Genomic DNA, 11397 nt, shown 5'->3' with positions numbered 1-11397 from the left:
AGTTTTTCATCCTTCAAATACAGTGTATAATGAATTACATTACACCCTACTTTCCTTTGTCTATCATAACATTAATGAAGTACGTGTACTATCAGTTTTCTACCAATCTAAACATTAAATCAATAAATTTTATCAGGTCAACTAAATATCAATAATGGTATAATTGGCATTTATTGTCCAAAATGCAGAGTTCCAATTTCCAGTGAAATTAATAAACTGTGTTGATAGCAAAACTATAGTATACATGTTTTTTTCTTTTTTTTAAACAGTTTTTTCTCTCTTTGAAGTTATTTTCAGTGGCTGTCTTCTATCAGTTCTGTTCACTGAATCCACTCTGGGATGAGGTTCAGTTTATTGATGAATACCCACATTGGTACACCCTTAGGGTTAAAGAGGCTAATTTTCCATAAGACTTCACCCTGACAACATCAACAGGGATAACAGAATTGAAATTTCAGAAGCCTGGATGCCCACGATCAAACAACACAGCAGCTGATCGGTACCAAGGTGGACCGCCGAGGGAACAATTTCTAGTTTGAATGACAAGGATTGAAAACCTCCAATCAACAACAGCCCAAGAGAGGATCAAAACGCAGCGATCAACACAAACCAAGGTGCTACTTATACTGTTACGCAATCAGTCAACACCATCGCTTGATGAAGAACAGCATGAGTGGTTTATTACATTTTCAAGATTGGCCACTAGTTCCCACCAAGGGTGCATGCAGAGCTGCTGATCTGGCATCCGTTAGGTTTCAGAGTGAAATGATTAAGGTAAACCAGAAAGCCAAGGGAGATATGAAGAAGTTAGCGTAGTTCACAGAACAGAGCATAACATCTGCTGTCTCAGTGAATGATGCAACATGTCATATTGACAAAACTAACTCGATCATCAAGGCTGCTAAAGAATGTTGAAGTATCACTACTGAAGAAACGGTCTTAATTTTCCTGTGACAGATCACTGAGGTGAATATCGCAGCCACCAAGTTTGAATCACTAAAGGAGTAGACTAAGTGGAGAGAGCTAGCTAGCTGTAAACACCATATTTCTACAAGCAGAAGTGTGGAAGCCTAACACCACAAAAGTACAGCACTTGGCACCCTGAATAGCCTAAAAGAGGAGAAATTCATAACGCTCCTCCCAGTGAGGAAAAGTCATATTAAACTCATCACCTGACAAGCAAATCAAATGGAGGTATTTATAGCCCACCCAAACCAACCCCCCCCCCCCCCCCCCTTCTCCCCACTCTCTAAGCCCTTTACATTAAGCTCCACATGGATAATAAGTTCACCATTCTGGACTAAAGCAACACTGACGGGTTCTTACAGAATCTCAGTAGTGAACACACATCCATCCATTTCACCTACATTGAGACCAAGAATGACAACCAGTTCATCTTTCTGGACACGTAAGTCTCAAAAGGAACAGAAGGTCACCTCACCACTAGCATCCATAGGCAGCTAGCTCATACACACTAGTCAGTATTCAATTAGTAAAGCAAGATATTGTAAACTGTCTGTATGACTTGGTGAAGCATCTCACGACCACACCAGTAGTTGTATGTATCTTAAAAGATAAGAAACATTAATTTTGTGTTTCTAATGATTACCACTCCTCTTTGTGCAGAAGATCATCAGGAGAAAAAGAATAGACCTTTGAGAGTCTGTAGAAGTGTCTAAAGGCACCTTTTATACCACCATGTCCAGGCTGTTTCTGAACCTCTTTGTTGCTGCCAAGAACAACAAGGTATTTGCACAGTCTTCAGATCCAACACAACACTTAGGTCACACACCATACACCCAAAAGTCAAAGAAAGTGTTGATACTGTGTATCAAAATGGCATGGACTAAAGGATTTTCTGAACTTGTGGAAAAGCCTACATCTTGGTAACAAGAACTCTATGTAAAAGAGAAGAGGGTGGTGGTGACCATAATGCAAACTATTATGGTGGAGGGGGAAGGGGCCGCTTATGTTACGTTATTGCTTTTGTTTGTCTAATACGTAATTAGTATGTCCAGACAAGTCATCTGTGCAACATCTAGTTGTCAAAGTTATTATTTTCTGTTTTCCAGAAATGGAGAACGAACAATCATTGTGTATAATATTTACAATACATGTAAATGAAAATGGCATAATTTAAATGAAAGGGATCCAACTTGTCCTGAGTGAATCTGAGACGACTGTGTCTTATTATGATACAGAAATCACAGCTGTGCCCTTTCTTCCTCTCCTGGTGGGCGCCACCATGCTCATCCCTTTTTCCCTTATTGTTCATGCAGTGCCTGGTTTGCAAGTTGAGCAAAAACTACCAAAGATTGAATCTAAATCAGAAAGAAAAACTGGAAAAGCATAGTTAAGTGCATCATGTCAACATCATACATAGGCCAGATGAACACACCCTGTCATGGGGGAGACCAGTAAACCACCCATTTAAAAAGGTTTACGGGGGCCACAACAGACAGTAATTACAATCCATTTCCCATCATAAGTGAACCAGATGCAACACAGTCTGTCATGGGGAGACCAGTTAAGCACCAATTTTATATGGGGCCACAACAGACAATAATCACAATCTGTTGCCCATCATAAGTGGACCAGATGCAACACAGTCTGTCATGGGGGAGACCAGTCAAGCACCCATTTTATAGGGGGGCCACAACAGACAGTAATCACAATCTATTGCCCATCATAAGTGGACCAGATGCAACACAGTCTGTCATGGGGGAGACCATTTAAGCACCCATTTTATAGGGGGGCCACAACAGACAGTAATCACAATCTATTGCCCATCATAAGTGGACCAGATGCAACACAGTGTGTCATGGGGGAGACCAGTTAAGTACCCATTTTATAGGGGGCCACAACAGACAGTAATCACAATCTATTGCCCATCAGACGTGGACCAGATGCAACACAGTCTGTCATGGGGAGCCCAGTTAAGCACCCATTTGATAGGGGGCCACAACAGACAATAATCACAATCTATTGCTCATCATAAGTGGACCAGATGCAACACAGTCTGTCATGGGGGAGACCAGTTAAGCACCCATTTTATAGGGGGCCACAACAGACAGTTATCACAATCTATTGCCCATCATAAGTGGACCAGATGCAACACAGTCTGTCATGGGGCGGAGACCAGTTAGGCACCCATTTTATAGGGGGCCACAACAGACAGTAATCACAATCTATTGCCCATCATAAGCGGACCAGATGCAACACAGTCTGTCATGGGGAGACCAGTTAAGCACCCATTTAATAGGGGGCCACAACAGACAATAATCACAATCTATTGCCCATCATAAGTGGACCAGATGCAACACAGTCTGTCATGGGGGAGACCAGTTAAGCACCCATTAGATAGGGGGCCACAACAGACAGTAATCACAATCTATTGCCCATCAGACATGGACCAGATGCAACACAGTCTGTCATGGGGAAGACCAGTTAAGCACCCATTTTATGGGGGGCCACAACAGACAGTAATCACAATCTATTGCCCATCATAAGTGGGACTGTATTTGCCAAAGGGAAATTAATTACTATCACAGCTTTTGATGCATTGCTTACCTCCTTTCATAACTTCTGCACTTTCAGTGTCCTTGTTGTCGCCAGTTTCTGAAATTAAAAAAAGTTAGAAGTATGATATAGTAACCAAATCTGACTTATTCTAATTATTGTTCCTTATTTTATTTACTTGTTTATTTATTTATTTATTTATTATTTATTTTAAATAATTTATTTTATCTGTTTTACTTTGCCTAGAACACACACAGGCTGGGAGACCACTACAGCATGAGCCAGTTACAGTGGACACCTTAAACTTATAAAAATAATCAAAACAATATAAAGCCATGCAAAAAAGAAAAGAAAAAGGGTAAATGTATAGACTAGAAACAGCATGATGGCTGACGTTAAAGTCCTCTGGTGGTATTGCATCTAGGAGAAGTTGTCCTCCTTTAATAGATAGGTAGTAAGGTTGTAACTCATATTTTATCAGGGCACTCCCTAGATACATCCAAATTCTTATCAGTAGTTGATGGTCTTGTCTTTTGTATTCATTAGGTGGCAAGATAAACAATGACATTTTTGTTAATAAGAAAAAGGAGAATGCTTACTGAATTTAGGCATATGCATGTAACTTGAGGAGTAAAGAGCGAAACTCCATTTAACACTGAATGGACTTTTCATATTAAGATAGTCAATATATAAAAGCTGTGGGTAAGATTTTTACTCACTAATTCTTGTTGATTTTGTGGTCATCCTCTTTAAGGCAAAGGGAACACCTGTGAAGTAATAAACATAATTATTTCTCAGAAAACAGTCAACACATAATTTATTTCCATTTATTTTACAGAGCTGAGCTGCGAGCTCTTCAATAAGGACTTAAGGACGGTGCCTACTAATACCGAAGTATTTTTGTGCGGTTTATGACTATGCGGGAAAAGTAGATCTTAGCAAGGCTTACTGGAATCCAAAAAGAAAATTGGGGGTAACCATGCATTTTTCAGAGATAATTAAGCAATAATATCTCTAAAAAGCGCCAAAATATCAAGCAATGTATGGGATTTTTTTCCTAAATTGAAGTTTAATTATCTCTAAAAAATGCATGGTTACCCCCAATTTTTTTTTGAGATACCAAAAGCATTTGCTAAGTTCTGCTTTCTCCGTATAGTTTTAAACCGCGCAAAAATATCCCGGTATTAGTAGGCACCACCCATAGAAAATCTGAGTATCTCGCGATGCGCAGAACGTATGCGCAGTAGCAATAGTAGGCACCGTCCTTAAATGAATTTAATGCTTATTTGCTCAAATAGATGCCACTCTACAGCACTAAGAACCTTCACAAACCTGACCGGATCCGAGCATACAAGCCTTGTAGAGAGAGAATGCTTGTAATATCGTAAATGTAAATGAAAAAAAAAGTAGAGGATTTGTATGGAAAAAAGTTGCTGAATGCAAGGCTTGCCACCCAGTAGTTTTTTTTTTCATACAATCCTCTATTTTTTTTTATATTCAAAATAAAATGTATATATAAAATGTCACAATTACTTATCAAGGGGCTCAACGTTGGCACTCCTACTCGTTCTTTAAGTTGTAGCCCATCATTTTAACGATAGTTAGGTCACGTGATCGAATCATGCAAAGGGCCAATTGTACGAGTTTTGCAGAGCTAACAATTGCTGAGCTGAACAATGTTTTGTGAAGAAATGTATTTGCTGATGTATTTTCCTCTCCCAAGCCTAATTTAATCAGCAGGGCCCAGTTTTTAAAAGCCCGATTAAGCTAATCCTGGATTAACGTGAGCTTTGATGCCAGTTTAATTAAAATCAATAAAGATTCTCCCAAAAGATTTTTGCCCCTTAGTTTTGCCTTAGACTTTCCTTAACCTTCAGCTTGAAATTTGCCTTTAAACCATTTTTAAGCAAGCGAGATGAAACCTCGTTTAACTTTTAATCGTGGAATAGCGTTAATCGCTTTCGAATAACCGGGCCCAAAGCTCTACAATCAGTTTTATAAATTTTACTTCCCCCCATTTTTGTAACTACACAGAGGTAGTGGCCAACACGAAAGCCTTGCTCCTTTGGCCACTACCCACCTTTTCCCTAGAAGGTTAAATCACTTAAATATAATGCTCAGCTGGGCCCAGTTGCTCGAAGCATGGTTAGCGCTAACCCGGGTTAAATACCATGACAACCTGTAGGTTTTAATACTTCTTAACCAATGGTTAGCGCTAACCATACTTCGAGCAACCCAGCCCTGAATGTTTATTTTCTTACCATAAAAATATATTGTATTTCAGTCGAATAAGTGTGAATAGAATTGAATTGAATTGTTGTCATATTCTCTGAGTTCCTCCATTCATAAATGTTTAAAACATGGACGAAGTTTTAGGGAGTTCTCGTTGCAAAAATTCAAAGATAAGAATTCATAAACTTTAGTTTTCATTTATATGGTGGTGTCGAATTATTTACTAGCCATAACACAAAGAGAAAAAACATACAGCTGTACTTATAATTATTTAATTATCGAGCAGAAATCTTGCGAGAAGTTTCGAATACAGTGCCGTCATGCCTTCTTTTGCACGTTTTGCAAAGCCAACCAATGCTTAGCAGCATAATTTTGTGTGTGCAGAAATGGTTGGTGTCGTATTCTCTGAGTTTCCATTCAGAAATTTGTACGAATTTTTAGAGTTCTCGTTGGAAAAATTCGAAGATGAAAGGTCAAACTTTAAAAAGTCACAACTTATACGATGATCTGGAACTGTGTTCCCCTTCAATAACACAGAAAGAAAAAACATCTATCGAGCAGAAATGTTTCGAGAACGTTCGACGACGGCGCCTTCATGACTTCTTTTGCGCGTTTTACAAAGCTAACCAATGTTTAACTGGATAAATTTTTGGTGTAGAAATTTTTGTTGTCATATTCTCTGAGTTCTTCCATTCAGAAATGTTTAAAAATTGTGCGAATTTTTTTAGGGAGTTCGCGTTGCAAAAACTCGAGGATAAAAAGTCAAACTTTATTTTTAATTTAACTTATGCGATGGTTTGGAATTATTTACTACCTATAACACAGAGAGAAACAGAAAAAGTATTTATCGAGCAAAAATTTTGCGAGAGCGTTTGAAGACGAGGCCTTCATGCCTTCTTCGGTCCTTCCAAAAGATTGTGCGAATTTTTATAGAGTTCTCGTTGCAAAAATTCGAAGACAAAAATTCATAAACTTTCAATTTATACAATGGTCTGGAATTATTTACTACCTATAACGCAGAGAGAAAAAGATAGTTATTTATCGAGCAGAAATCTCGGGAGAGCTTTCGAAGAAAAGATGGCGCGCCTTCCTTCTGGTCAAATCGTCTTCGGTCCTTCCACGAAACGAAAATTATGCGCGTTTTGCAAAGCCAACCAGTGTTTAGCTGAATACATTTTCTTTGTAGAAATGTTTGTTGTCATATTCTTTGAGCTCCTCCATTCAGAAATTTTTAAAAATTGTGCGAATTTTAGGGAATATTTCAGTAACTATGCCCACAAATTTTACATCGTTTTACGAGAAGAAAATGATAAGATTGCCGAAGAGTGTAAGCTTATGTAAAGACTCGCAGAATTCCCATTTGAATCAGTTTTAACACAGCGGCCATTGTAGCACCAGAAGTTTGGAAATGCTCTCCGTTTTACTATAAAAAAATATCAGACTTACCTCTTAATGACGGCCAAATCCCAAACCAGGGCAGAGTACCAGAGCTGAACTTGAACATGAAAAGCAAGCTGACCTCAGCGTGCAACCCACGGGACAGTGGATGGTGCGTTTCAGCCAATCAGAGGGCGCGCCGTACTATAAACTGTGATGTGATTGGTGACAAAAATGAGCCTGCGTTTCTTTTTTCGCGGTTTTCGTTTGCCATCGAGGTCTGGCATTTCCATTTAAATCCTGAAAATGTTGGAAAGTGTTGATTCTATTACTATTGAAATAAGAGAAAAAGAAAACGCTCTACCAGGAAATCGCATCCGAGCTGTGGGAATGTGCTTCTACAGGCCTTCAAAAGATTTGAACATTGGGCAAAGATACACGCTGCATCACAATCCCTGTAATCCGAAAGATGGTTTTTGTATTGAGCTTAGAGAACACCATCGCATTAGAGCAACACTGAATAAAAACATTTCTCAGCTCCTTGCTCCTCATCTGGATAGCAACACTATTGCGGAACCTACTTGGTAAGTTGTATTTTGGTTTTGAACAATATTCAAGCTGACGGGCCTTGCTACAGCTGTGGCTACACAGCGAAACAAAGTTACTGCGTACAAACAGCTAGAACATCTCGCTGACAGGCGCTGACAGCTGTTCGAAAGCAAAAGTTGCCCATTTTAGCATTGCAGTAGCAATTTTTTGGACGCAAATTTTCTGTTTTTTTTTTTTTAATCTAATTTTAAATTTTAATTTTAAACCCCGACGCAAAATTTATTTTTCGCGTGCGGCTAACTGGGAAAACATTGCAAATTACTAACATACTTCCTTTTCTCCAAAGCCTTGTGCTGGACGATGCCGTATGGAGTCGCGGGGATAATGGCAGGCCTGCCAGAGCACATAAAGTGGCGATAAGATTTGTTGTGGAAGAGCCGGAAAAATTGCAGAAACTACAAGAGGTCCTGATGCCATACGACGTTTGCACAATCATTTCATAAATTTTATTAATTTCACCATATGGAACTTGGTTTCTTCAATTAAAAAACAACCACTGAGCCGCCTCTCCTTTCATTGTTTGGCTAGGTTTACCTAGCCTTGACATCAGTTATAATATGTTAATAAAAAGGTATTCTATGAATTCTTGAGTGTTTCTACTGGAAAATTGATTCTAACCCCCACCCCTCATTCTCATCTCCGAACATAAAACACACCCAACTCCCCTGAAGTAACCCCCTTCAGTAAAAAGCGTGACATACGATCCTTTTTCCGATGTCCTCCCAGAATACCATGGAATGTCCGCATCTTATGTAAGACGCGACCTCGTTCGCATAAATGGCTTAGCGACTTAGGTCTTCTTTACACGACCCCGGTTTGTTTTCTAACCCAGGTTACAGTACCGCCCAAAATTACGTTTACGCCAGCCTGTGTTGCCAAGTACACGGTTCGGGGAGGATCAATCCATCTGGTCAGCCGACTCGCACGTTCAAAGGTCTGGAAAAGAAAATGCCATTTCGCTCAGATTCTTCATCAGCACCAATAATTCAAAAGTAATAGGAGAAGAACCACCTGAAGAACCTAATCAGAATGGCGAAAAGATGGCTGCGCCTGGTTAAGCGGTTAAGGGGGGGGAAGGCCGCTTTATAGGGGTTCAACTGTAATAGTTACTGACACGAAATTCATAGGAAATGCATTTTAATATCACTACTGTATTGCGATCGGCTATATAAAAAACTTGCATCACTTTCTCAACCAATCAGCTGAAGCTACAACCAATCGTGACTTGCTGGCTGACTCACATATATTTGCATCGAATTTGATTGGTTCATTGTGTTGTTTGCGTCTATCACAGCGGACGCAAACAACACAATGAACCGATGTTAGGGCGTCGGCCTGAGCTAGCTCAGCTCCTGCAGTCCAAGCCAGCTGGGCGCATTGAGCTTTCTCCCAGCCAAGTCTTAGCCAGTTTCTACCAGCTAGGTAATTTAAATAAGTTTCTCCCAGCCAGATGGGTTGAAATAATATTTCTCCCAGCCAGAAGAGCTGAAATATTGTTTCTTCCAGCCAGCAGAGAGGTGCATGAAGAACAGCTTTTTTGTGGCACAGCTCCGTTTTGTCCTCCTGATATGAGTCACCCATATCTCAGTGGTTAGAGCTTCCAAACTAGTAACTGGAAGGTCGTTGGTACATAGCATGAGATGGTTGGCTGGTTCATTAAATCTTTACACAGATTACCTAGTACCCTGCTGGAAAATCTCTATATTACTGATACTAAATTGCAGATAATCAATAACTATTGCTTGCCATCAGAAGAAGAAACGAGAAAAAGTCTGTATAAATTGGAATCATTAAATCAATACCAATAGCAAATATGGATGTGACTGCCACTTCTACATATTTTGGACAATACACCCCAAAATAAGGATGCATCATACCCTTATGAGGTATTTGTAAAATGCAACTGCCAACAGGAAAGACTACAGACACTTACTGGCAGAATTGTAAACAGTTCCTGTTGAGGTCCCTTTCCTTTTTGCTTGAGTAATTTGTTGATTAAAACCAACACTGTTTGATCTCTAATTTCTGTTGGAATAACATAAGTCAATTCATCAAGAATTTAATCCACGATGAAGACTCCCAAATATATGTAGGAAAAATATACTAAATCACACCATTAACGCAAATATCACAAAAACCGTTACATTGAAAGTGCTTAAAAGTAGACGTCACAGGATAACACAGAGTTGTAATAGTCACTATTTCAGCCATATCTGACTCTGACGATCTCTATATTTGTTTGCTTAGATGACTTCACAATGTCATTTGGTAGCCATTTTGCATAGTTTTGCATTTTACATGTCCAAATTTAATGTACCTTCTGCTAGACATCGCTGTACTATGATTTCGTAGTCACTTGAAATTTGTTGATGCAGCTTTGGATGAAATGTTTACAAGTGACATGAAAAGCATTACAGATAGCTTGGCTTTTTTGTTTCTGTGAACAATTTTTTATCAATCTCTATTGTAGTTGCCACTGTTGCTCAAGCACTAGCTTGTTTTTGGGCCATGGGTTTTAAACAGTGTATGGATTTTTTACAATAATGTCAACTTTTCCAAACAAGAGCCCACCAGAGTATCCAGCCAAGATAATGAAGTAGGTGGCAATTGTCACTTGCAGCTGGATACTTTTGACAACCCCGAGTAGCTTAAGTCTCACATTTTATTGAGTACGTTACTAAACACTCTAGATAGACATCCCTCCTTTTTACTTACCTGTACAATTTACATTCTCTTCAATGAGAGCAGCTTTCATTGCGTCAAGGTATGTGCTCCATCCCTTCTTTTGCTCTGCATACTTTAGGATCTTAGGCCCCCAGGTCTTCTGAAACTTTGTCCTGATGTTTTGTGGAATTTCATCATCCCCAAAGATCCGACACAGTTCACCTTTTAACTGCAAATAAAATAAATGATCAATCACAGTAGCAACAAACTACAATAATAAACCGGCCTAACTGGTCAATGAAAGTGATAACTGATGAATAATCATTTACTGACTTTCAATCTTATGTTTTCATTGCTTGGTTAGCTTGAGAAATTTTACTGTCATCTTTGTGAGGAAGCTGGCAAAGCAAAGACCAAGACTGTGTCATTTTATAGTTGAGGTAAACCCCATCAGTTAGTCACCCCTGGGTAAAACATTTAGCACAGCAAACATCACCAATGATACCTGATAGCCTCCTGTCCAAATGGTCTTTGTGCCTGTGATATAAATGGCTATAAATATAATAATAATAATAATAATAATAATTTTATGTACCAGAGCAATAAAAGTCAAAACAAGTCTTAAGGCTACATGTAGATAATTCATTGCAATGGTGGTGTGTCACAACAAGAATATTTCAGTACAACACCATAGCTTGTGCTGTCCTTTAGCTACCTACACGTGTTACATAAGGAAAGTACATGTAGGTGGTTACATTTTTGCAGATGATCGCTTCCATAATTGGAGTTGTTTGAGTCATTTTCTAACCATATTTATTAACCGGGCTTTCTGCCCTGTTAGTTTGTTTTAGTTGGGTACTTACATGCACAAATTGTTGAAGTGATGGGTAGCTCTCCAACACCTCCTACTGGACAAGGGTTCTCCAGGATCTGTATCCTTCTAAGAGCATAGGTATGCTCTAAAAAAACACGGTGGGATTTTACGTCCTTCTTTTT

At 39.1% G+C, this 11397-nt stretch overlaps 1 protein-coding gene and 2 long non-coding RNA genes across 3 annotated transcripts in view; 2 read left to right on the top strand and 1 right to left on the bottom strand.

Annotated features, from left to right (window-relative positions):
* The window catches only part of LOC146457545 (uncharacterized), a 6065-nt gene extending 1753 nt beyond the window's left edge, over nucleotides 1–4312 (bottom strand). Inside the window, exons 1-2 of the long non-coding RNA XR_014858456.1 lie at nucleotides 4239–4312; nucleotides 3571–3618 (exon numbers count right to left, since the gene is read on the bottom strand). This is a non-coding gene — a long non-coding RNA (uncharacterized LOC146457545). The remainder of the gene's footprint in view (nucleotides 1–3570; nucleotides 3619–4238) is intronic.
* Nucleotides 347–4209, top strand: LOC146457546 (uncharacterized). Its single transcript, XR_014858457.1, has 3 exons — nucleotides 347–1194; nucleotides 1627–1746; nucleotides 3766–4209. It is a non-coding gene; the product is annotated as an uncharacterized LOC146457546 (long non-coding RNA).
* Nucleotides 4313–7198: 2886 nt separating the features above from the next.
* LOC146457544 (uncharacterized) lies at nucleotides 7199–9135 on the top strand. Its single transcript, XM_085091861.1, has 2 exons — nucleotides 7199–7712; nucleotides 8024–9135. Exons 1-2 carry the CDS (start codon nucleotides 7435–7437, stop codon nucleotides 8178–8180), a joined length of 435 nt encoding a protein of 144 aa, XP_084947987.1. The 5' UTR covers nucleotides 7199–7434; the 3' UTR covers nucleotides 8181–9135.
* Nucleotides 9136–11397: the final 2262 nt, after the last annotated feature.

Source organism: Pavona decussata, unplaced genomic scaffold (genome assembly GCF_977016875.1).
Source record: "Pavona decussata unplaced genomic scaffold, jaPavDecu1.1 SCAFFOLD_241, whole genome shotgun sequence".
Taxonomy (NCBI): domain Eukaryota; kingdom Metazoa; phylum Cnidaria; class Anthozoa; order Scleractinia; family Agariciidae; genus Pavona; species Pavona decussata.
This window is presented reverse-complemented; position numbering and strand designations above follow the sequence as displayed.

Bases quoted from the DNA above. Each gene is read 5' to 3' on its own strand.
- LOC146457544 (XM_085091861.1), top strand. From the start codon at position 7,435: ATGTTGGAAAGTGTTGATTCTATTACTATTGAAATAAGAGAAAAAGAA. The intron at 7,713-8,023 runs GTAAGTTGTATT...TTTTCTCCAAAG, and splicing joins ACTATTGCGGAACCTACTTG to CCTTGTGCTGGACGATGCCG.